Source organism: Haemorhous mexicanus, chromosome 20 (genome assembly GCF_027477595.1).
Source record: "Haemorhous mexicanus isolate bHaeMex1 chromosome 20, bHaeMex1.pri, whole genome shotgun sequence".
Taxonomy (NCBI): Eukaryota; Metazoa; Chordata; class Aves; order Passeriformes; family Fringillidae; genus Haemorhous; species Haemorhous mexicanus.
The window spans coordinates 4,115,957-4,140,899 of NC_082360.1; the positions used below are offsets into that span (position 1 = coordinate 4,115,957).

A 24,943-nucleotide genomic window follows, 5' to 3' on the forward strand; every position below is an offset into this window, starting at 1 on the left:
CAAATAAACTGGCCCTGAAAAACCAGGGCTGAGCTGCATGCTGTGATCTCAGACCCCACAGGGACATTTGAACAGTGCTGAGCTGAGCTGGGGATGAAGCCTGCAGATTCCCTGAGTTCCTTATATTTGTTCCAGATTAGTATCAGTCCCTAAACCAGAGAAAGAAGCATTTGACACCCCTGGCCCTCACTGCTGGGCAGGGAGAGGTGCCCAGCACACACATGGGTGTCGCACTCCAAACATGTTTTCACCCCCAGCCCTCCATCACCAGCTTTTTGGACCAGGGCCTTACTTCTCCTCCTTCATTTTCTTGATCCTCAGCATTCCTGACCCACTCCAGACCACCTCCTGGCACTGCTGCATTGCAATCAATACAGATGCTAATCATGAACAGCTCTCAGATAACCACTGGTTGAAGTGTATGCAGGCAAATCTTCCAGTGATCCCTTGCCAATGATCAATACATGCAGAAAAATCAGCTCAGAAATTTGAAGAGACCAAAAAAAACAAAAATCCAAACCAGGAGAGAGGTTAATCTGTGCTGAATAATTTATGGGCTCCAGTGAAGGCTTTGCTGGGCTGGAGCAGCTACAGCTCCCAGCCATGAAAAGAGCAGGGTTTGCCAAAGAAAAATACACAAGGATGGATTCAGCGTTTCACACTGCTGGAGCAAAATATCCCCAAACCCACCCCAACACTGCTGCAAGGTCAGCAAGAGACAGCCAGGATGGGAGGGAAAAAATTCAGGCTCAGTCTACAGAGGTGCCAAGCTTTGCTGCTTCAAGGGGGTGCAGGGGACAAGAGGGATAAGGAATCAGAGTGCCTGGGTTGCCACTTCCCCAGGGACAGGGATTTAGCTTTGTTGCATCCCCCCAGCCCAGGTCCAGCCCTTTGTGCATCCCTGGCCCTCTGCAACCCCTGCCCAAAGCTGTGCCTACAGGTAAAATGCCTCCAGGCTTTAAGGAAAAGCCCAAGATTAACTCTTAGCACACCTCAGGACTAATTACTCATGTTCTGCTAAGCCTGCCACTTGCTCCTGGTCAGGCAAAAGCTTTTCCCAGCACTCCTCAGAGGCAGCAGCCCAGCAGCAGGGATGTCACTGACAGATCTGCAGGATCCAGCACCAGGACTGCTGGCACCACTCATTCCTCCCCTGGGCAGAACCTCTGCCCCCCTGTGACACCCACATTAACACATCTCCTGAGGGGCTGCACAAAGGTGCCAGTGGTGGCACTCCAAGTGCTGGGCTTGGTCTCCAAAGGGACAGAGGGGACATGGTTACATCCCCAGGTCCTGCCTCCACTCACCCCAGCCCATCAACATGAAAGTGAGCACTCGATGTGGGTGTCCAGCATTTAAAACATCACCAAAGGCAGGCACAGGACACCTGTTTGGGGAGGTGGGGACAGTGTTTGGAACACAGAGAAGGGCAGGATGTGCAGCCCCAGCCTGGCTCGCTCACTTCCCATCTCAGCTACCAAGGGGAATAGATGGAGCTGCTGCTCCCAGGAGTCACAAGGGTCACATCCAAATCTGCATCAGAGGAGGAGCTCTTATCAGTGAGGAGTGACGTGGAAGCTCCCAGGCTTCTGGCAAAGGCAAAATACTACAGGCAGCGAGGCAGCGCCCGCCAGAATCACTCACAGAGGAAACGGGTGCTGCAAAAGCACCCTGCCTCCCTAAACAACCACCATGAGGTTTGTCATTATAAAACACAATCAAGAACCACACAACAACAACAACACAACCCTCCCAGCCATTAACTCCTTTCATCCTTGACTACACAGGTATTATTTAGCATGTCACTCCTGCCTCTTTGAGGAGATGCTGCCTCTTGCATTTGGACCGGGATTTTTTTTAAAGTTAATTACTTAGGAGCTAATTCCATCCATTAATTCTGAATGCTGCAAGGGCTGAGTTGGAGGTTTTTGTTGTTTTTGTCCAGGATTGTTGGGTTTTTTTCACTCCCTTTTCCACATGGCTCATTATGTGGCCAATGCTGGCTTAGCATCTTCCAAAGCCTGCCCAGTCCCAGAGACAGCTCCAGGCTCTTCTTGATTTATAACCCATCTAATTTGCAATTTCCCTGGTACTTGCCCTCTGCCGGAGAGAGGAACAAACCTTATGAGGTGACAGAAGCTTGCAGTGTCAGCCCAGTAATAACAGAGAGGAACATCAGCAGAGAGGAACAGGTCCCACTGTTAGTTTCTCCCTCTTTTTCCATCTAATATTGGTCCGACTTGGAGACTCTCATCCTGTGTTGCCCCATGTCCCACAGCAGAAAGAACCAATCCCTCTGTGGGAAGTGCCTCCAGCAGCAGCAAATCCCCCCACAGGTCCCCAAGTCACCCCCAGCACCTCCTGAGGTGGGACAACTTGGGGACCACCAGCCTCTGCAAGGGATGCACAGGAGGGAGGGAGGGAGGGAGGAAGGATGGATTCCAGGAAGGAAGGAAGGAAAGAAAGAAGGACAGAAGGGTCACTGCTCAACCACCAGCAAAGCCCCAGGGGTTGAGTGCAGCCATGCATGGTGGCAAGAGCCACTGACCTGCAGGAAACCTGCATCCTGCAGCCGCCTGGCCACCAGCCCAGCAGGAAGCATCCCTGGGGAATGGGCTGGCAAAGGGAGCTTTCCTGTGGCCAGCTCCAGGCAGGTGTCAGGGGACACAGGTGATGCTGTGTGCTGGCAGCAGGGACCATTCTGCTCAGATCCAGGACTGAAGCCACAGGGCAAAGCCCTGCTCCAGATATGTCAACATCAGCTCCATGCAAAGCATCACTATCAGTCCTTCACACTTTCCTGGGATGCAGAAGGATGGGATCTCTCCTAGCCATGACACTGGTGGTGCAGTACAGCACCAGCACTGTCTGAGATGCAGGTGGTCAAAGAGCCTCCCCCAGCCTTCTCAGACCTGGTGCTTCCACCCAAGACCTCGATGCAGCCCAGCACTCACCTCTGCAGCTCCTTCAGGGAGACTGTGACCCTCAGGCTGTGTCCCAGCATGAAGAGGGCAGCCAGGATGTCAGCCCACTGAACCATCTCACCCAGAGGGCCTCCCTTCAGCACCCGTGGGCTGAAAACGTCCCCCGACTCCTCTGTCAGGAAGCCAATATGGACAAGGATCTGCAGAGACAAGGGGAGCGGTCAGCACTGGGGAAAGGGACAATCTGGGTTTTCCAGCCCAGAATGACTAATGGTCCCTGATTCTCTCCAGCTCCTTTGCAGGCTATAATTACTCAGGGAACTCAGTCAGGTGTGCAGACAAATGAGCCATGTCCAATTAGCACAGACCCAATGGCCAGAGCTTGGCCCTTTGACTGCCACTCTGTGTCCCAGGGCCTGGCTCACGCTCTCCACATACATCACAGTCTGAACTATGGGCTGGACCTGGATTTCCCTGCACACAGGGGCCAAAGGCTCAACAGAAGCACCAACAGGAGAGCCAGGAACCTCAGCTTATCCTCAGAGGAGACTTGTCACACTCCAGTGGCAGCCAGACACCATCTCCACCCACCAGGACCTGTTTCCAAAATCCACCCCACCGCTCAGCAACACCAGTCCTGCCACATCCCAAATGCCTGTGAAGCCATACCCATGGACAACAGACCAACCCTACAGACCCACATATGACATTCAGATTCTCTGGAAAAATCCCTTTGCCCAGGATTTTTCTCCTGGGAAGCTGAGAAGCCTCAGAAAAAGGAAAATGATAAAACAATTATTTTCTCATTTGCTTCTCCTTTGTTTTGCTCATGTGGAATGTGTTTGGAGATTGTTTACCCATATGTGATTGTTTCATTGGATTCTGCTGTGAGTTGTTTTCACTCTTTGGCCAATCAGTGCCAAGCTGTGTCAGGACTCTGGCAAGAGTCATGACTTTTCATTATTATCTTTTTAGCATTCTGTAAGTACCCTTTATGTATTCTTTAGTATAGTTTAATATAGCATTCTTTAATATAATATAGTATCATAAAATAATAAATTAGCCTTCTGACAACATGGAGTCAGATTCATCATTCCTGCCTTCATCGGGGCACCCCGCAAACACAATACCCCCACGCTCCCATAAATGAATTTTCCTCCCAGCTGTCCCCAGGCTCAGCTGCCCTGACTGTGTCCCGTACATGTTTCTGGTCCTGCTGCCGTCCCGCCAGCCTCTGCTCGAGGTGCCGCGCCGCCTGCAGCCAGTGCTGGGCCAGGTGCCGGATCCTCTTCTTCATGAAGCTCAGGGACTCCTTGCCGGTGCCAATGAGCTCCAGCAGGCGAGCCAGGTCCCTCCGGAACACTGCCTAGGGAAGGAGCACGCTCTGCACGGTGAGTGTAGGGAAAGAGGAGCCAGAGGAGCCCCTGGGCTGTCCCACGGCCTGGGGGAGGTTTGTCCATCTTGGCAGAGGAGATCTGAGCCCCTCCTGCTTCCCTTGAGCCATGGCAGCTCCTCCACTTCATGCCCCAAATCCCAGAGGGATCCCGCTGCACCCAGGGCTCCTCATGAGAGTCCAGATTCCTCAGCAGGGGAAAGGCATGGAGCAGAGGAGGCCACAAAAATGATCAGAGGGATGGAGCATCTCTGCTGTGGAGACAGACTGAGGGAGCTGGGGGTGTTCACCCTGGACAAGAGAAGACTCCAGAGAGATCTTCTTGCAATCTTTCCATACTTATAGGGACTTACAAAAAGACAGGGACAGAATTTTTAGCAGGGCCTGTTGCAACAGGTCAAGGAGTGATGGCTTTAAACTGAGAGTTGACTCAGACTAGATATAAAGAGGAAACTTTTCGTGGCGAGGGTGATGAAGCACTGGCACAGGTTGGAAAGAGAGGTGGGGGATGCTCCATCCCTTGGCACACTCAAGGCCAGGGCGGGCAGGCCTTGGCACAACCTGTTCTATTGCAAGGTTCCATGCCCACAAAGACCCTTTCCAACCCCAACCACCCTGTGATTCTGTGAAAACCCACGTCAGGCATCATGGCCCTGCTGACACTGAATGTTTATTTCTGCTGATGCCTCCCCACAAAACCCCTGACCCAGCAGGAGCCAGGCTGGGCCCACCTTACCTGCGCACGTGGCGGTGGCGGCGGTGAGGGCATGGCCACTGTGTGGTTCCGCCAGGGCAGGGGGGGACAGAACCACTCAACCTCACTGAGGTAGATGAGGAAGGAGCACTCGGTGCCGTCCACGCCAAAGAAAGCATAGCAGGGGTCAGAGGTCCAGCGGGCCCTCATCCACTGCAAGGGGCAAAGAAACATGTGAGGCTCATGGAGGTGGTGTGTCAGCCCTGCAAGCTGCCCCTGCTATGGAAAAACTCTGTTCTCCATCCCCTTTCTCTGTCTGGGAGATAAAAATGAAGGGCAGAGGGTGGAAAGGGCTGCAAACCCATCCCCAGTGCCACGAGGCTGAGGTTCACCCACTTGGGGCCTCCAGGGAAGATGGGGCAGAGGAAGAGCCAGGGAGGTTTGCTGGGGCTCTCTGGGTTTCTAGCACTGGTTCCAGCCTTCCCTGGGGGCACAGCCATTAATCTCCAGGAAATGATGCACCACAGGGATTTCTTCTGGCTGGCTTTGCTGGGGAGCTGCTGATCTCATCACCCCTGGAGCAGCAGGGCAGGAGACAGATCTGCCAGCAGTCCCCAGGGATGATTTCACACAGAGGAGAATAACCAGGGACCAGAGCAGCGATTTATCATCCCCCACAACGGCACTTGCCAGCCTCTTCCTAATTCAACTACAAAAACAAATCTGCTCAGGGACAGGTTGCTGTGCCCAATCTGTAAAGCACAGCAATCACCAGGAGGGGAGATGGGATTACAGCCTTCCACAATTGCATTACATAGTGAATTTACTCGAATCGTGGAAGGAAAGGATGGCTAACACCCCTGGAAATGAAAAATCCACATCATTTTCTTGTACCCCCCCCCATCATTTTCTTATACCCTTCAGCATCTTTCCAGGGAGACTGGGCCCTGCAGAAGTCTGAGCTTGAAGCAAGCTGGCAAGAGGAGGGAAAAGGGCAATGCTTTTAATTAGTTGATGTAAATATGCTCTCTGACAAAGCCATCATGCTCTGGGCCAAGTGCCAGGCTGCATTCCAGTATGAAGAGCAGGCTGGGTCAGGCAGGACTGATTGAGATGGAGGTTCTGGCCACCTGAACGAGGTGCTGCTCTGGGCAGGGCTGGGATTATTCCCCAGGCACCAGGGAATGCCCCAGATATTCAGAGGTGATGTGGCAGAGCTTCATCCTCGCTGTGCTTCTGGCATTGAACACACAGACAGCAGGCAGAGGTGGTCCCACAGCTGATTCTGCTGCAGCCTGTGGCTTCAGGGCTTTTTACCCCTCCAGCCAAAGGTACATTTGGGGAGGATATTACTGGGGGAAAACAATTCCATTTCTGTAGCAGAGGCTGCCAGAGAAGGTTGGACACCTCCCTTGTATTTTCTCTTCAAAACACAGCCCTGCTTTGCTTTCCACACCTTTGGCTCTGCTGCTCCTCCTTCAATGGGCTGCACTTTTCCAACATTAACAAATATTTTATTCTGGAAAACATCCCATTCCCCATTGCCCTTCCCAGTTTAACCCCCAGGGTCACTGCTTTGGGCCCTTCCATCCCAGCTGGAGACCCTCTCCCAGACAGGGAATCCCAACTCACCTCCACCTTCCCAGCACAGTCGGGGTACTTGGGGTCCCTGGGCACCTCACACTGATCCCTCCTGCCTTCCATCACTGCAGAGAGACAATTTGGGCATGGGGAGAGCTGGGGTGTGACAGAGGAGCAGCTAGAAATGCTGTGAGGAGAATGGGATGGGATGGGATGGGATGGGATGGGATGGGATGGGATGGGATGGGATGGGATGGGATGGGATGGGATGGGATGGGATGGGATGGGATGGGATGGGATGGGATGGGATGGGATGGGATGGGATGGGACAGGGCTGGCAGCCCCAAGCATGTTCATTGGTGCCACAGCTGGGCTGGCAGACAGCCCCATCCCACTGGATGGAGCGGGACATCAAGATGTGAAGCATCTTCAGCATCCTTCCCAAATCAGGGAAGAAACAGAGGAAACCACCCTGCTTCACTGCTTCAATGCTGGAAATGTCCTCTTTCTCTAAATCTCAGCAGATCCATTTCCAGCATTTCCCTGCACCATCTGCCTGGTCCAGACCCCAATTTCCACCTATCCCCTCTCTTGTAAGCAGGCTGCAGGATCTAGGCAAGTACTTGACAGCCTTTACGCTGTAAACTTGCAATAAAAACTGTCCTGCTGAGCTGCTGGAAGAAGACTCAGCCCCCAGGGTGAGTTCCAGAATAAGCCATAAAGTGGTTAAAATGGCATCAGGATCTTTTCTCCCTCCATGGCGGGATCAATAAAAGCCACCAGCCCTCCTCTAAGCCCTCCACAATTGAAAAGCATGAGGTGCAAGAGGCAGTGGAAGGATCTTCAGCCTAAACCCCAATAACCATGTGGGGAAACATCTGCAGAGCCCAGCTGCCCTCCCAGCAGTGACATAGGGGGATGGGAATGTCTCTCCTGGTGCTGAATCCCAGTCCCTGTGAATTTGGATCCAAACCACCAAATTTTTTTATCCAGGTGCCTTTGTGCACTACTCCTCACCTTTAATTTTGCATTTAATTCTCCAGCATTTATTCCTGACAGCCATTCAGATTTGTCACCACTTGTCCCCCTGGCAGGCACGAGTTTCCCAAGAAAGGCAGCCTCCAGATCAGCCTCCATTTCTGGGACTTTTACCAAATTTGTCATGGCTGGACCTTCCCATGGGCACAGCACAACACACAGGGGGTTTGGGGCATGGGGACCCCCAGGGCCACTGACCTTTCCCATTCAGGAGGCTGTTCCGGAGGATCTGATCCACCTTTACTGCAATGTCCGACACGTTCTGAGCTATGGCCTGGATCCTCTCCATCAACCCAGCTGCTGGCTGTAACCTGGGAAAGAAACCAAATTAACCCTGAGAACTTGATGTCTCCCAGTGGTGACACTCAGAGGTGCTCAAAGAGAAATCCATACCCAGCAGATTGAACTTAGCTCCAGGATGAAACATGGGAATGCCTGGTGCAGCATTTAGCAGGCAAAGAAGTCACAGACTTCCAGGAGGTTTGATTGAAAACCTATTTAAATCAGTGTTTTGTACATATTATGCAATTTTTTGAAGTGTGCTGTTAAACATGGATCCACCTGTGCATTTTATGCAGGAAAAATATTAAATAGACTGGCAAAAAAATGTTATTTCTTGTTTCAGATGTGCTGTGTCTGAAAATCCTCTGCTGTGATAACTGGTCCAACAGTAGGAAGCTGTGCTGGTGGGGGAAAAAAAAGGAAGAAAAAGAATAAAAATACAGAGAAAAGAAGGTAAAACCGAGGATGGCTGAGGAAGTTCATGGGCTTGGAGCAGAGTGATGAAAAACACACAGGACACATGGATGTGCTGAGCCAGCCCATCCACAAAGGTGGGGATCAGTTTTTTCCCCTGAGGAACAAGTGATAGGACAAGACAAAGCAGCCTCAAGCTGCACCTGGGGAAGTTTAGATTGGATAACAGGAAAAATTTCTTCACTGAAAGTGAGGCTAGGCATTGGAGCAGCCTGTCCAGGGAAGCAGTGGAATCATCATCCCTGGAAGTGTCCCAAAAATACCCAGACATGGGTATTTTTGGGACAGGGTTTAGTGATGGGCTTGGCAGTGCTGGGTTAATGGTTGGACTCGATGATATCAGAGGTGTTTTCCAACCTCAGTGATTCTGAGATTCAGGTGAGTGGATTTCCAGGAGCTCAGCAAGGAGCAGCAGCCAGGGCTGTGCAGGGACAAGGAGCTGGGGCTGAGCTGGGGACTGCAGCCCCAGGAAAGCCCAGAGGCACCTTCCACCAAGGCTAGAGGTCAGATCCTACCAGCTTGGATTGCTGCACGTGCTTCCATGGAATCAAACCTAGAATCAACGCTGTCCTGGATGAACAGCCCCATTGAACTGATCTAAGGAACACGTTGTGTGAACAGGAAAACAGAGCCCTGTAAAGAGGCCAGGTCAATTAAAACCAGGTGTAAGCTGGAAAAAGGCCAAGAGAACTCCATCCATCAGCAGTGGAGCCTGCCAGGCTTGACAAGGAGAGAGCTCTCCCACTCCAATACCTCTCCTGTGTCTTGGTTTCAACAGACAGGTGTCTGCTAAGGAAGGCAGAAGCTTCCCTTGAAATGGAAAATGTAAACCCCCTCCCTCTGAATTATCATAATTTTGAAATCAAGGAACTCTCAGGCAAAGATATGGGAGTAGAAATAACAGTTCTTTATTAGGGAAAAATAAAAATTAAAAGAAAATAAAAAAATAGAAATGCAGTAATACTAAACAGCACTGACAGAGTCAGAACAGGAGCAGGCCCTGTGTGTCAGGGTGGTGGCACAGTCCCATCCCAGGGTGGCTCAGCCCTCCTGCAGTGCCAGCTGTGGTTCTGCTGGAGCAGGGATCCTGCACAAGGGGGGAGTTTTCCTCTGAAGCTCCAGGGCTGCTGGAGATGGGCCTGCTCTCCCTCTGGGCATGCAGGGCAGGAGAAAGCTGCTCCTCTGGGAATGCAGGGGGCAAAGGCTGCTGTGCTGTTCCCAGGCCCAGATTGTATCCAGGTAGGAATGCTTGGCTCCTCCCCTGGGCAGAGCATCTCCCCATGGGATGGTGGAATTTGATCAGCCCTGCAGGGACACTCACTGGGCATGGACAGCAGAGATCTCCTGGAGGGAGGGTTGGCTGTGGGAGAGATAAAGAAAAAACTGCCCCATGAACAGCAGATATCTGCCCCAGCTCTGACAGATGGCGATAGAACACACACCCCCAGCACATCTTGCATTTCCAACAAAAGATACCTGCCACTTCCACCACAAACAGCCACCACGTCTCGATGTGTTATCCCAGTAAACAATTTCCTCTTCTGCAGTGTTTGGGTTGTAAGTTTTCCCTCCCGCCGCCGCTGAGGTCGTTACAATACAAGGGAATGTCACATGCAGTGAGCAAAACCAAAAGGGCTACCTTGAATACTCACAGCACAAAAAATATGTGCTGATGTCAGGTCCTTCGTGGTGAAGTTTTATGTTTGTTCTCCAGCAGATCAGTGAACCCAAAGGCTGGGATTTAAAGTACCTCTGTCCTCAAGGCTAAAAAAATCCTGGTTTTATGAACCGACACTGCTTCGCTTGTTGATTTAAAGTCCATTTGCCAGCAGCAAGCAGCCCACATTTTTCCTTCTGGCATGGTTTACGACCATCAATATTCAGGCTGCATATCTCCACAGGGAGCCACTGATCTTGGGCTTTTAAGAAATAATAATTAAATGCAGAGGACACCATTGCCCCCAAGTCACTTCCAACCTTTGCAGAGAATAAACCCCAGGTATCCTGCTGTAACTGCTGCAGCAGGGAGGCTGCTCGTGAGGCCCTGGGAAAATATGGGCACAAATATAACCTGAGATGAGCTCTGCTTGTCAGCATGGCTCCAAGGAAATAAAATTGTCCTGGTCTGAAAGCTCGCAAACACCCATTTCTGCAACCCTTTTTCCAACAGCAAGCAGCCTCAGACCCTACAGGTGATGCAGAGGCACTCAGTAAACACCTGGGATGGGCAGTTTAGGAGGAAACATCACATGGATGCTGTGACTTTAGTGCCAGTGAGCCCAAACTCCTGTTTTCAACAGGAAAAGGATGTGGGCTTGGTGAAATGATCCCCAGGTTTCTCCATCACTCATAGCAAGGAGAGAGGAAGACCAGAGCCACAGCAGCACTGCTCTCACCCTTCAGAGCACTTAGATCAGCTCACAATCTGAATTCTGCCTCTTCCCAGAACCTATCCCAATCCTCACTTGCTCCCAAACACCCAAGGAACGAGGTGAGCCTTAAAAATCAACAGCAACCTCAGTCCCCACCTCCTCACTGATGACCTCCAGGCCTCAGCTCAGCCAGGGCCGAGCATTGGGCAGTCACAAAAATGCTCAAACTAAAATCAGGATTGTTATCCTAAATATATGTGTTTTTTCCAGCTCAGCCTTGCTCTGCCAGGCAGCCACAGTGCTGGGTGATGGAGCTGGCCCAGGCTCTGTGCCAGCTTGCCCAGCTCTTGTGAAGATACAGCTGCTCCCCAGACACAAAGATTTCACCTCAAAGCCTTTTGATGCAAAATGTATTTCTGAGCATCACACTCCAGTCCTCCAAACAAGCCAGGCATTGCATGAGCACCACAAGGCTTTCCCCAAAACACAGAGGATTACTGGAAAGGGACATTAAAAATGTCCACCGTGACTCCTGGAACATATGAAAGTCATGCCTTGTGAAGGCTGACCTAAAGCAGAGACTGGACAGAGTTAAAGAATAAAGCAGGGATTTATTAGAAGACCTCAATGCATCCACCTTGGGCAGCACAAGAGCCCAGCAAGATGAACCAAAACGGTCACAAAATGCACGACCGGTCATGGTGTCTCTCACTTTGATCAGTTCTGCTCCATTTGCATATTGGAGTTATTTGTCCAATTACAGCTTTAGCTCACGAAGTCCCATCCTTGTTGTTTTTCTCTCTTCAGTCCATATTGTTTGTGCTCTTGGGCCTGAGATTTGGATCATCTGTCCTTGGTCCCCAGCTAGAGAAGGAATTGTTTTGTCTCCCTACTCTGTGCAGAGAGCTTGCCATCGCCTGATATGAAGCTCAAAAGTACACAGTAAAGCAGCACAGAATCTGAAAAATATAGAAGCCAAAACCTGAGGCATCAAAAGGAGAGGGAGAAAGGTACAAAAGTCCCTTTGAAACACAGAAGGAGGCTCAGATCTCCCATGCTCCTCACCCTTGCATGTCAAACTGGATGCCTCCAAACCCTCGTGGGGTTTTTCTGAGCGAGGGATTTCACACCTGGGGAGAAGAGCCACTCTCCCAGCTAGGAGCACTGACAGGTCCCAGTGTTTGTATCTGCTGGGTAACAAGGCCATCACAGGAGCAGCAAATTTCATGTGAGGCATTAAGGAGATGACAAGCAGGTTAAGCATAAGTTACATCAACTATCAGCACAGCGATTTGTCACCCAGGCAGGGGACAAGAAAATAAGGCATTTAAAGGTGTATCTCCAACGTGAAAAGGTTCTGTGTGCCTCGTAGGAGTTTGATGCCTTGTTGTTAGTAACTGGAGACACCAGGAAGGACAAGGTAAGTGGTTTGTTCTGCTCAGCAATAGCTCAGCAGAGCAGGAATATCCCACCACGTGGTTGATCCAAGCCAGGATGCCAGCACAGCCCTTGCCAGCCCAGCGGAAAAAGAATTTCCCTTCTTCCAGCACCACCACTGCCCAGGGAGCAGCTTTGTGCCTTTTCCCTTCCTGCTTTTTAAATTTTTCCATAGTGACATGCTAAATGCCACCAAAATGTGCTGGCACTGTGCCAGCTATTGAAACTACACTAAATTACCACAGCTTTTCTAGAACAATTTTTTCCCTGGGACCTTAAAACCGTTTACTACAGCAAATACAGTATTTTAACTCCCAACCATCAATATAGATTTTGTCTTCATTATTTTCAGATTTATATTTCCCCCCGTTGATTAAGATTCAGATCACACTGTGCCTTATAATGCTCTGTATACAGTATTCATCTCCTTTCAAAAACTGCTATTAAGATGTATCTTTCCCCACTGACAGATCATTTGCCATAGAATATAGCCAGAGGTTGGGGTTTCTGTCACTTTTTTATGCATTAATTTGGTTCCCTTCACTTTGCTCTTGTCCCCAACTCCACAGCACCAGCTCGGATTCAGCCTGTTTATCCCTTTACAAGCCACTGTATTTTTATTGCCTTTTATAAAAGTGGCATTATGAAAAGATGAATCTCTTTCTCTTTGTGTGTTGTCTTCATAATACAAGCCCTAAACATATTTGCTTGCTCATCCGATATTTCTTGCTATTAACTTGTGAAAGCCATGGCTTTGGGAAGACCAATACAGATGGAGAAAAGCAGATGTTCTGAAGATAATACATCAACAAATTCAGCATTTGCACAGAGCAGTTTACCAAAGGATTTCCACTTGCTCACATCCAGTGTCTGTGCTGCCATTTGCCTCTTTAAATATTTTTTTAAGTTTTTTTGCCCAAAGACCCGAAGCAGATCAGAAAGCAGCAGGCCTGGTGCTGCTGTTTCACAAATCAGCAGCACCAGGGGACACATCACATCCAGCCCCACAGCAGCCTCAGTCTCCAGGCCAGGGAGCTGAAATCCCACAGGGAAGGGAACGGGAATGCCAAGGGAAAAGGATCCTTCCTGTCCTCCTGGCTCCTGCTGCAGCTTGTGAGGTGTTGCCTGCTCAAACACCTGGGACATGTCCAGGAAAAATGAGCCCCAAGGACATCTCCAGCAGGTCACCCTGAGGCTCAGGCTGCTCTTCCCATCCACCCATCTGTCCCTTCATCCCCAACCCCCTCCAATGGGAAACACTCAGAGTTACCCAGCTCTGGGAAGTCACCAACTCGGTGGCTGGAAAACTGAGGGGTGCCAGGAATGTGGGGAAAAGCCCTCATCTGAGTGCTGGATAACAAAAAAAGTCATTTAAATGTCCAAGAGGATGGAGAAATTAAAAACTTTGCTCCACTAACATAAGAGAATACAAATAAAACTCATCCATGCTGGAGGAAAAACATTTCTGGGAGATCCATGTCCTGGTGATGTCCTCCACATCCTCTCTGAGAAGGCTTGTATCCAAAAATCCAGAAGCCAGGGCTGCCCATGTGGGAGAGGGCAGGACACAGACCCAGGGGGGTTACTGGGGGGCTGATGCTCTGTCTGAAGTTTCTGTCACAGTCCCCTGACACCAAAGAGCCCAACACAGGAGGTGTAGCACGAGAGGCAGCAGTGGCTCAGGAGGCTCAGCTGTGCAGTTTCTGTTTACTGGCCTTGTAACCCTGGATTTAATCCTCCTCTCTGCAGTGCTTTCCCCTGGCTGGCATGAGCAGCCAGGCCTTGGACTGAGTGCTGGTCCTTGTGGTGGGAGGGCAGCACATCCCGTGCTGTGATGGGATGTGCAGGGAGGGTTCCACATCCTGCCCCACCTGGGAAAGGCTCAGACCCCCAGGGTGCAGAGCAAGAGCCCAAAGCTCTGCTTGTGATCAGCATGGTAGAAATTTAGAGTCATACTGGAGGAAAGAAGTGCAGGGGCTGAGGCACAGCTGCTTTGCTCCCCTCTGGAGGGGGCTCTGCCAGGTCACTCAGACCCTCAGTGCCTTTCCTTGGACAAGGACAGGGATGTGGCACCTAGCTTTGCACATGTGAGAAGGTCCATGCCACTGAGAAGTGGGTTTATTCTTCACAGGCTGCTCCTGCCAGTCAACCAGAGGAGAAATTAAAATGAAATAAAAATATTAAAAAAAAAACAGAGGACAGCATTTGTTCCCAGTGTAATTTCTGGGGTCTCTGTACATTCCAAGGTTTTCCACCTCAGGGTGACACAAAGAGCTCAGTCTCCCCTCCATGAACACCTGAGAAAAAACCTGAGCTCACTCTGGCCATGTTTGTGCTCACTGGGAATTCACCCTGGGAAAATATCCCAGAGAACATGACTTGGGATGGGAGCATTCTGTGGAAATTCATTTGAAGCAAGTACCAGATGATGCATAGGCAGAGCCCTGACTGACCTGCTCCAACACCAAGTTACATAATAAATCACATAATAAATACAGGAGCATTTAACTCACTAAAGCACTTCCATTTATTTTCATTTCAGTTGATTGTGGGTGATATTTCTCACACAAATACTTTTTATAAGAGTCCCTGAGCCAACCCAAAGCCCATGGCTGCACACCCCGGGGGGGGACACTGACATTTCAGAGAGCTGGCAATAAACTTCATGAAAAAAATGATGAAAACCAGCTTTCCAACCAAACCCTGTAGTTCACCAGCACAGCCAGAAAAGTATAACCAAGACCATTAATTAAAATATTTTATCAATGCTATATATTTTATCAATACTCTCAAAGTGCTTTGAGATCTTCCCCAAGCAGAACACAAAGCTGAAGCCACAAGCCCAAACCTTCATTTTCTTCCTGACCCTCAGAGCAGAACTGGGCTGAGCCACAGGCCTGGGCAGCTGTGAGTTTATTTATGGGATCACAGGGGATCATGAAAAGGAGGGTTTGGGATCACCCCTTTGTTGGGGCATAAATCAGATATATTTATCTACAGGCTTGAGTAGCTGATGCAGGCTGGGAGAAACCCCCTTCAGTGAGCTGGGAAGGCACTGCCAGCCTCACAGGCTTGACTAAGAGGGGCCTGCCTAAAAGTGAGCCCAAAACCACCAGTTTTGATCAGAATCCTTGGGGCAGAGGATCCCCTGGGGCAAGATACAATCTTCAGCCCTCCATTTCCTTTGCCAGCTGTGTGTTTGGTGCTCACGCTCTGTTTAATTTTAGCAGGGGTATTTTGGCAGCCTGTGTCTCCACTGCCAGCACTGCACCCCGCCCAGACACCCCTTTCCATCATGTCCATGCCCCAAGCTGGGAAGGCCCTGAGCCCATCCCTCTGTTTGCTCCAAAATCAGGGCATCTGCTGGAGGTTGACAGGCTCTGATTTTCCTTGTGGGGTAAAGGCAGCCCCAGAGCACCACTGCCCAGCCCTGTCCCTGTGCAGCCACCCAAAACCAACCACAGCACAAAATCTCCAGTGCCTGCACTTGGCCTCAGGTGCTCATTCAAGAAGCCTCATTTGCCAGCCCTGTGATAGAGCAGTTTTCAGTGTGTCAATGCTTTGGCATGGAAATAAAATTAAATATATAAATATAAAACTATAAATATAAATATAGATAAAATTTTAAAAATAAACAGAAAGCAAAGCCTATTGCTGAATTAATTTCAGCAAATTGAGCAGGAGGTGCCGGGGGAGGTGCAAGCCTGGGAGCAGGAGGGGAGGGTGTGAGTGACCTGGGCATACCTTGGCACCTGTCCTATGCCCATGCTGGTGATGCTCAGCACCATTTGGGCTGTGGGGCTCTTCCATGAGGGCACAGCCCTTCTGGAAATGTGGGCTGCATGGATGGACCCTGCTGACCTGCTAGCAGCACACAGCCACCTCCCTGCTCTGCCTTAGAGAGAAAAGCAATTTATCTCAGGTGCCCAGGCCTGAGTTTCCCCATTTATGTCCTCTCCTGATCCTGATGGGGACTCCAGACCAGCAGTGAGTCCCTACACTGTGCCCATCCTCTCCAAGTAACACTGAAATGGGTGTGCTCAGCCTGGAGAAAAGGAGACTCAGGGGTGCCCCCATCACTCTCACAGCTCCTGGAAGGTGCCTGTGCTCAGCTGAGGCTGGGCTCTGTCTCCAGGCAGCACTGACAGAACCAGAGCACACAGTCTCAAGCTATGCCAAGGGAAATACAGGCTGGATATCAGGGAAAAGTGTTTTACAGAAAGGTGATAAAGTTCTGGAATGGCTGCCCGGGGAGGTGGTGGAGTCCCCATCCCTGGCTGTGTTTAACAAAGCCTGGATGTGGCACTGGGGGCCAGGGGTTGGTTGAGGTGTTGGGGCTGGGTTGGACTCGATGATCTTGAGGGTCTCTTCCAACCCAGTGATTCTGTGGATTCTGTGAAATCATCCAGGGCCCGGCTGGAGACATCCTCAGGAGCTGGCAAGAAACAATTCATCCCCTCTGCCAGGATGGAATGGGCTGTGGGACCTGTGAGGAAGGTGAGTGCTGGGGAGGAAGGCTCCTGTGTCCTGATGCACCCCTGCTCCTGCAGCAGAGCTCAGCTCAGCAGAACCAACACCCAGCAAAGCCAGGCTGGACCACAGGGTGGGTCTTACCTTCCCTGGGCTGCTCTGAACAGCTTTGCCCCCTCCCCTTGCTGCAGCCCCCACTGAGCTCCTCAGGAGAAGGGAGGCAAAGCTCAGAGGGGTCCAGGACTGCTCCAGGCTCACCTGGGCAGCAGGAGATCACAGCCTTGGCAGTGATTTCACTGCAGCCAGCTCACCACCAGCAACAATTCAGGAATTAATAGAGCCAGGCTGGCAGGATGCAGGAACATCATCCATTTAGTGTCATATTGCGAGACTTTTAATTACTGGGGGAATATGGAGTCATGTAATGATTACAAGAACAAATACTTAAAGTGTGTGGAAATTAACTGAGCCTTGGCAGTAATTAAGCTTGAAGATTAATCAGTCGTTAGCAAATAACACCCTTTGCAGACTAACCACCATGTGGGGAGAAGGATGACCAGGAATGCTGGTGCTGCAGACCCAGCCTTCCCCTCTGCCATATCCCTGAGGGATGAGGTGGGCAGGGGCAGCCTAGCTCCTGGAAAAGGGCTTCTCCAAGCCCCAACACTGCTGAGTTACAGTGCCAGCTTGGGTCAGCCACTTCAGACCCCCTCCTCCCCTCCCTCCCTCCTAAGCACTTTTCAGCAAGAGATCAACACTTCCCCTGCAAACTAATATTTCCCTTGCCCAGTAAACAACTCTCCAGGAGGCTTCCATAAGTACTCCTAATTTCCTTCCCCTCTGATGATTTACGAGGGTTGCATTCAATTAACAGCAGTATTGATTTTCCTGCAGCTGACTGGCAGCCTGCTGGCCCTCGTTAGGGAATCCATCCTTCCCTTCCCAGCACTGGCAGGGGGTGGGCAGGATGCAGGCAGCAGGGAGCCCAGGCAGGGCTGGAGAAGGGATCCAGCAACCCCTGGAGTTCACAGGTGCAGCCTGTGTGCTAGCCCACAAAACCTTCGGGCAGCTCTTCTAAGGGGAAGAAAATTGGAGTGGGACTCTGGGTTTTCCAAGAGTTTTATCTAAAGCATTGCAAAGGGCTGGAAATGGAGGCACCTGTGGAATATTCAACAAGACAGCCCCAATGGAGCAAGAAAGATTTTGCAGCTTGGAAAGGAGGATTTCCAAGGCAGGCCATTTATGCCACCTGCATGTACTGACTTTTCCTTGCACTTTCCAAGGGGTAAAGCCACCCCAAGCCTCTGCTGGAGTGGTACAGTGCTCACAGGTTATTCCATAAAGCTCAGCAAAGCCTTCACCTCCTTCCTCTCAGCTGGGACTCTGCAAAACCCATCCCTCCTGATTCCATTGGAGATCCAGCCTTAAGCAGGAGAGCACTTTGTAAAAACAAGAATTAATCCACTTTAGGGCAACTGGAACCACAAAGCCCACGCTGGCAGCTGTGCAGAGGGGGAAGGAGACGGAGGCAGCAGTGCCAAGCAGGGATGCTTTGAAGAGTAAAATCCCTTTGAAATTACCACCCTTTAATTGTATTATCTTTCCCTGACAGCCTCAAGTCAGTCACTGGTGATCAAAGAGACAGAGGCAGGGAGGGAAGGAGACAAGCCCTCGGTGGAATCCCGGGATCCTAACGAGGAACAGCCCCCGGTTGTCTCTGTGGGTCTGATCCAGGTCCAGGAGTCACTGCTGGGTCCTGGTGCAGCTGCAGGTGCCCAATCCCACCTCAGCACAGGGGTCTCCAGGACTGCAGCTGGTTACCCTCAAAGGCACAGGGAGCTCAGCACCCAGACTCCACAGGGTTTCACAGCTGCTGCTTTTGGATTCCCCCTGGGATGTTCTGCTCAGCTCCAGAGAGCACCCAGAGCTGTGGGATCAGCACAGAGCCAGGCTCTGCTCAGAGCAGGACAGCTCTGAACCCTCCCAGGTGCCTCACGCACCGCTCAGAGGGCAGCAGGGACCAGGACAAGCCAAGAAAGGTCACCCTGCATGAGGCAGCACGTGTGGCAGCAGAGATGGAGCCACTCAAACCTGGTGAGACCCAGGACAGCTGTGACACCTCCAACACATCACATCCCTTCTGGGCACAGCCCTCAGCCAGACCCAGGGCTGCAGGGAAGGAAGGGAGCACTCAGGAAATGCTTCCCAAGTGTTGGCAAATGCTGCCAGTGCTTCATTAGGGACTGCCACAGCAAAATCCCACCCACAAGAAACTCCCCCATGGTGGCTGCTTCACCTGGAGATGCTCTGCCCCATGACCACAATGGGATCTTCAGAGGCCAGGTGAGAACATGGAGAGGAGACAGATGGTTTGGATGCAGAATCAGGTGAAGAAAATTGATTTCTCTTTAGACGTGACTTACAAGGAGCAAAAGGTGATAAACTCATTGCCCCCGACTTTCCATTCCTGCAACATAAGACATCTGTGATCTCAGCCACTCATGCCCATCTGAGCACACACACACAAAACCTGAGGCTCTTCTGATGTGGGTCCATCAGCTCCCATCCCCTCCCCAGGTGATGGCCCCAGAGCCATCACTCCCACAGCAGATCTGAAACACCAAATCCCCATCTGCAGCCACTGCCGCCAGGCCACAGAAACACTTTTAAGTTTCTCTCTTGGCTGCTGGTTGAGAAACAACCATCACCTGAAATTACTGGTTCTTTTAACACAAGACTGGCCAAGGAAATCGTTCAATGTGAGCAAGCACCTTCCAGTGGCTGGCTGTAATAGTCCTGTCCACTCCTCTCTGGGATTATCAGTGTTCTCACTCGCTTGGGTACCAGCCAGCCTCAGAACAACAAAATCCCAGCACCCCCCATGGCTGAGGCAAATTCTGTTTTCTCAGTGCTGGAAATGATGCTACATAAAAGGCAGGACCACGCATTCCACGGCTGCCCTGCAGCTCTAGCTCAGGTGTGCAGGTACTGTGGCAGAGCTCAGCCTTTAATTACAGGCTCACTGACTCTGTTTTCTGTTATAGGCACAAAAGAGGCTCGTGAGGAAAGCAAGGGAGAGGGATGGAAATGCTGATGGGAGCAGGGAAAAGCACAGTGATGGCAGGAGGTGGAGGTGGGAATGTTATGAGGGATCCAGCAGGTTGCAGCACAGCTCCTGTGCTGTCATGCAGGGGTGACCCCTGCATGTCACATCCCTGCCATCCACCTCTCCTGTGTCACCCGAGGCTCCACCTGAGCAAAATCCACACTGGCATGTTTTCCACACTGCCAAGTTTGTCCCACCCTGTGGTTCTTCATCTCTGCTCCCCCACCATCCCTTTCCATTTGTGCCCTGACACTCCAGTTAGTATCAATGAATTTCAAAGGCTCCCAGAGCACAGGAAATGTCTTTTTAGTGAATCAGTGTGCCACGACAGGGAGGTCTGATGGCACCTCTCATGCTGCCAGCTGAGATGTGCATCACAGGGAGCCAGGGCATCATTTTAAGCCCTTCTGCACATTTTAAACCTTGCTCAACTCCAAGGCTGAGCACATCAGCCCTGGATTTCGAACAACCACCAGCTCCACAGCTACCCAAGGAGTGCAGGCACAGAGCAAGCGTCCTGAGCTCAGGGAGCACATGCCACATGCCAGCTGATGCTCAGCAAATCCCACCTCCAGCTGCACCACAGCAGACACTGCCACACCTGCAGCTGGGACAGCTGCTTCAGGAAATCATGAAATCATAGAATATCCCAAGCTAGAAGAGACCCACAAGGATCACTGAGTCCAGCTTCTGGTCCTACACCAGACACCCCCAAAAATCACACAGTATGCCTGAGAGCGTAGTGCAAATGCTTCTTGAGCTCTGACAAGCTTGGAGCTGTGACCACTAACCCTAAAAATCAGAGTCAGTTCTGAAATCCCAAAAGAAACAGCTCCAGACATGGAAAATGAGACTGAAAAAGATCTCCCCAAGCCCCATTGGGTCGCACCACCCTCAGAGCAGCTCAGCACATTGGGGTGTTCTGCTCCTGCAAAGCCCCCACACCCAGCACTGCTCCACAGGGCCTGACTGACCTGTCCAGAGGGAATCGTGCTTCATCCCCTTTGTGGAAGTCAGTGCTGTTCTCCAGCCTGGCCAGGATGTCCATCCTCTTCATCAGCATCTCCAGCATGTCGCTCATCCTGCGCAGCACCCCTCGGGACTCCAGCGCGCCCATCACTGCAGCACAGAGAGAGCAGCTGAGAGACAGCCAGCCTGGCACTGACACACCCCACCCACGGGACCCCCTGTTCCAGCCCCACAGCTGCCCCTGCTCCTGTGCTCCCCACCCCCGCAGGTGGGCTCAGTGCTGTATGGAGCATCTCAGTGCCCTGCTGTCCCCGTGTCCCCTCCCTGGCTCTGCCCCACAGCCCCATCGTCCTGCCCAAGCAGGGTAAATCCCTGCCCAAATCCAGCTGGGCTCCTCCAGCTCAGGATAGCCAGTGGTTATCTCAGCCTGGATCCAGCCCCCTCACCAGGCATGAACCCCTGACTTATCCACCTGATCCAGCCTGTCCTGAGGGCTTATGGCAAACTGACTTTATTCCCAGGCACCAACCAAACAGCCTTTCATTTGGCACTTCTATTTTTCACTCTCCACCTAGCCCAGCATCCTGCCTTTGACAGTAGCCTGCAGAGGATGCTTAAGGAAAAACATGGGAAACCAATCAAAAGGTGGTGCTCCCCCAACGCATCCTCCCAGCAGCACTGGGTTTTCCTGTTACAGAAAAGAAGAAATTTTCTGCCCAAATCTGCAATGGGGTGGGTGACCCAGCACTGGAAATAGCTCAAGTGCTGCATCTCAGAAACCCCTCCAGCAGGGAAGGCCCCCAGTTCCTAGCCCTGTTTAACACTGTTTCCCATGGGTTTGCATGACACTGACCTGCTGCCACATGGAAAGCACAGGGGGATCCAGGAGCTCCTGGCTCCCAGCTTGATTTGCCATCTAGTGACAGGCAGCAAGCCCAGGGCCAGGGAACAGAAAATAAAGCTCCTGTTTCATCTCAGCTCGGCTCATTTCACATTGGTAATAACTTAATCAGTGCATAATCCCCTGAACCTCTCCCGTTTAGCTTATCTCTGCTGTTCCACTCTCATGTGCTTTCCAAGAGGCAGCACATATTTAATTTAGGGAGCAGCAGGAGCCAGGGGGGTGGCACTGGGAAGGAGGGAGGCTGCTGGATGTCCTGGGTGGCCATCAGGTGGGCATCAGGGGACTATCAGGACTTAGGGACACCTCATGCACCTCCAAACAGATGCACAACCAGTCTTGCAAAGCCAGAGGGAGTTTGGGATTCCCTATCCAGGCACAGCCAGGGTGGAGGGATGGATCAGGGCATCCCAATGGCATTGTGTGCCAGGGACAGCCCTGGCATGGGCTTCTCCTCAGCACAGGAGCTGACTGAGCACGTGAAACAGCACAGAGGCCTTGGTGTGGGGTCTGGGTGGTTTGGGTGTTCAGATGAGAGTGGGGTGTGGCCGGGGTGAGATCAGGGGCACCACGACAGCTCCTGCTGCTGCAGAGCTGCAGCCCCAGCTCCATCCCTGCTCCCCCAGGAATTCACCCATTCTTCAGCCAGGGGTTGGGAAGGCTGTTTCCCAGGGAAGGCAGCTGAACTGGAGGCTCCAGCCCCCCCACACTCCTCTGCCAGGCTCTCACCCCAGCGGGCGCTGGGGTAACATCGGATCACTGCGGCACGGCACGCGAACACAGGGTTATGAGCCAACCCTTAACCCCTCCAAGAAGATGACACTGGGCCAGCCAGACCTTGCCAAAGGCTGCCTTCCACGCTTGGCTGAGATTATCAGCAGCACATTATTTTTCCTGACTCTATCTAACAAAACAGAAGAAACATTGAGAGCAAAAACAATTCCTCAAAAAAAGAGGACAAACCACCATTCATAGAGATTGAAACTGGGCTCTTCCCCAGACATTCCCTCAATTCCATGGCAAGAAGTTAATGATTTCTGCTTCAATCAGTGGGTGCTCAAGTCCTGTGCAGCCCCAGACCCTGCTGGGTAAGTTTGGGAATGCAGGAGCCACCTGTGCCCACCCCACCAGGAAGGTCACCCTGTCCCCTGGGTGATACCAAAGTTCCAGCCTGTCCCACTGAAGAGCAGCAGCACTAATGAGCCTGCAATTAAAAGATGCTGGAGGTGGTAAAAAAGTGGAATTTTGGAACCTGGAGCTCCATTTTGACAAGGGCTGTCCCAAACACAGCTGAGCAAATCACAAAAAGGCACAGCCAAGGAAATAGAACAGCTCTGACATGGGCTTAAATCAGAAAATCCACTTTAGTTATTTGTCCATAGACTGAGCCCATTCCAGTGACATCACTCCCACAGCTGGGCTTTGTTCATGGGTTGCAGCCCCCAGCACCCTCTGTCCATCCCAGGACTGACCATCACCCAAAATGGGCATTTCTACTCAGAATTTGCTTCTGCTCTGACATCCCAGCATGGCCAGCAGGTCAGAGCTCAGACCTTAAACTCAGTTTTTGCATGAGACATGATTACCAATGGATGCTCCTGTGCTGCAGTGGGTGAGGCTGGAGGTCAGGAAAAAGACCTGACCCAATCCCTACAGCTGGCCAGAGAGGCTGAAACCACCACCCCCCGATTCTCATGGAGTCCATCCTGGCCTGGGGATTTGGATCCCAACTTGTTTGGGGGTGTCAGGTTGTGACAGTTTGCTGGGAACACACGGAGACTGTGCCCGGGAAGGCAGTGGAGATGGAGATTTCCTGGCACTCCAGGCAAGCACGCTGCTCCAAGGCTTCATCACAGAAGCACAGCTGACAAGACAGCTCTGCTCCCAAATCACTAATGATGGACGAGGATATTCCCACCAGGGCAGAAATCCATTTCCCTGTGGATCCCAGAGAGCCACAACTCCAGCTCTGCACCCACCACCAGCCTGGCCCCTGACACTCCCAGTGGCTTCCCTGAATTTCCCTGAGCTCTCCCCTTCTGTCACTGCCACCATCCCATTCCCAGCTGATTTTGAGCCATGGCAGGATGCTTTGAGAGCAGAACTCTGAGCTTTGCTGTCAACAGTGAGCTGAGATATTCCTTCTCAAATAAAGAAATAATAAAAAAAATCCCAAATACTAAGTAAAAATAGTAATTAAAAAAATAAAAATCCCAGCTTTCCCTGCATTATCTTTTGGGGCAGCCTGCCAGAAAGCAGAGCTGAGGCAGGACACATCTCCCCCAGCCCTCCCCTGGCACTCAGAGATGAAGATGAAGCTCTTCCGCATCAACACCTCTCTCTTTCTGTTTCTGGGCTTTGTTGTTGTTGTTGTTTTTCCAGCAGCTTAAGGAAGCTAACAACGACTTGACATTTTTGGCAATGATTATTACATCTCTTGGAAAGTGTGTCTCATTAAAATCAGAAGAAAGGAGGAAAAGTGCTGAAACGACTCTCTTAAAAATGTAAGAGACAGGATTAATTTGTTAACCTGGAACAGAGACTCAGACTCCCACCCAGGGCTGCTCAGCTGCCTGAGCCAGGCACGAGGATTCAGAGGATGGAGCAGATCCTGGCCAGGAGCTCAGGCTTCTCCCTAAAGCCAGTGATGAAGATCCCCAAGGAGACTTTACCCACAGCACTGCAGGCAGCCAGGGTAAACCCAAACCCACCTTAACAGCACAAAAATCCAGTAAAACAGTTCTGAAAAATTAAACTGTGCTGAAAACCACTTTCTTTTAAAAAACAAAGCCACCAAGCTGCTAATTAGAAAGGAAAAATACTCTAATTTCCCCTGATAATCAGCAATGATGGGACAGCAAATACAAGTAAACCCAACCAATAGATTAATTGGAGTTTGTTAAAGTATGACAGGGTTTTGACAGTTTTCCTGAGTGGCAGCTATGCTTTCCAGGCAATCACTGAACTGACAGAGGTTTTCATAGCAGCACTAGGAAATAATGATTGCAATCAATCATATCTTACCGGATTTCATGAGACACGCTGGTAAACACAGCAGAGGGAGGAGAATTATTTATGGGGCTTCTGAAGAGCACACAGCTAAGTAATTGGATGAAATCAGGGGAAAAAAGGAAAGAACCCCTAAGGGTGATGTCTTGTGGAAGAAGGAATAGCTTCTCTGTGAAACCAGCGGAATAGTCAACAGCCAATATGCTCAAATTTGGATGGGTTGAAGCCCTGGGGAATTCACTAATGATGCACTTGTCTTTAAAATACCTGCTTGGAGTGAAAGCAGCCGTGAG

The 24,943-nt window shown here is 51.1% G+C and overlaps 1 protein-coding gene across 1 annotated transcript in view; it reads right to left on the reverse strand.

Moving 5' to 3' along the window:
• Window positions 1-24,943, reverse strand: part of MGAT5B (alpha-1,6-mannosylglycoprotein 6-beta-N-acetylglucosaminyltransferase B) — a 74,505-nt gene that overhangs the window by 24,581 nt on the left and 24,981 nt on the right. The window contains exons 3-8 of the mRNA XM_059864556.1: window positions 20,746-20,890; window positions 7,829-7,941; window positions 6,644-6,717; window positions 5,054-5,224; window positions 4,126-4,290; window positions 2,955-3,124 (exon numbers count right to left, since the gene is read on the reverse strand). Coding sequence (XP_059720539.1) covers window positions 2,955-3,124; window positions 4,126-4,290; window positions 5,054-5,224; window positions 6,644-6,717; window positions 7,829-7,941; window positions 20,746-20,890 — 838 coding nt within the window. The remainder of the gene's footprint in view (window positions 1-2,954; window positions 3,125-4,125; window positions 4,291-5,053; window positions 5,225-6,643; window positions 6,718-7,828; window positions 7,942-20,745; window positions 20,891-24,943) is intronic.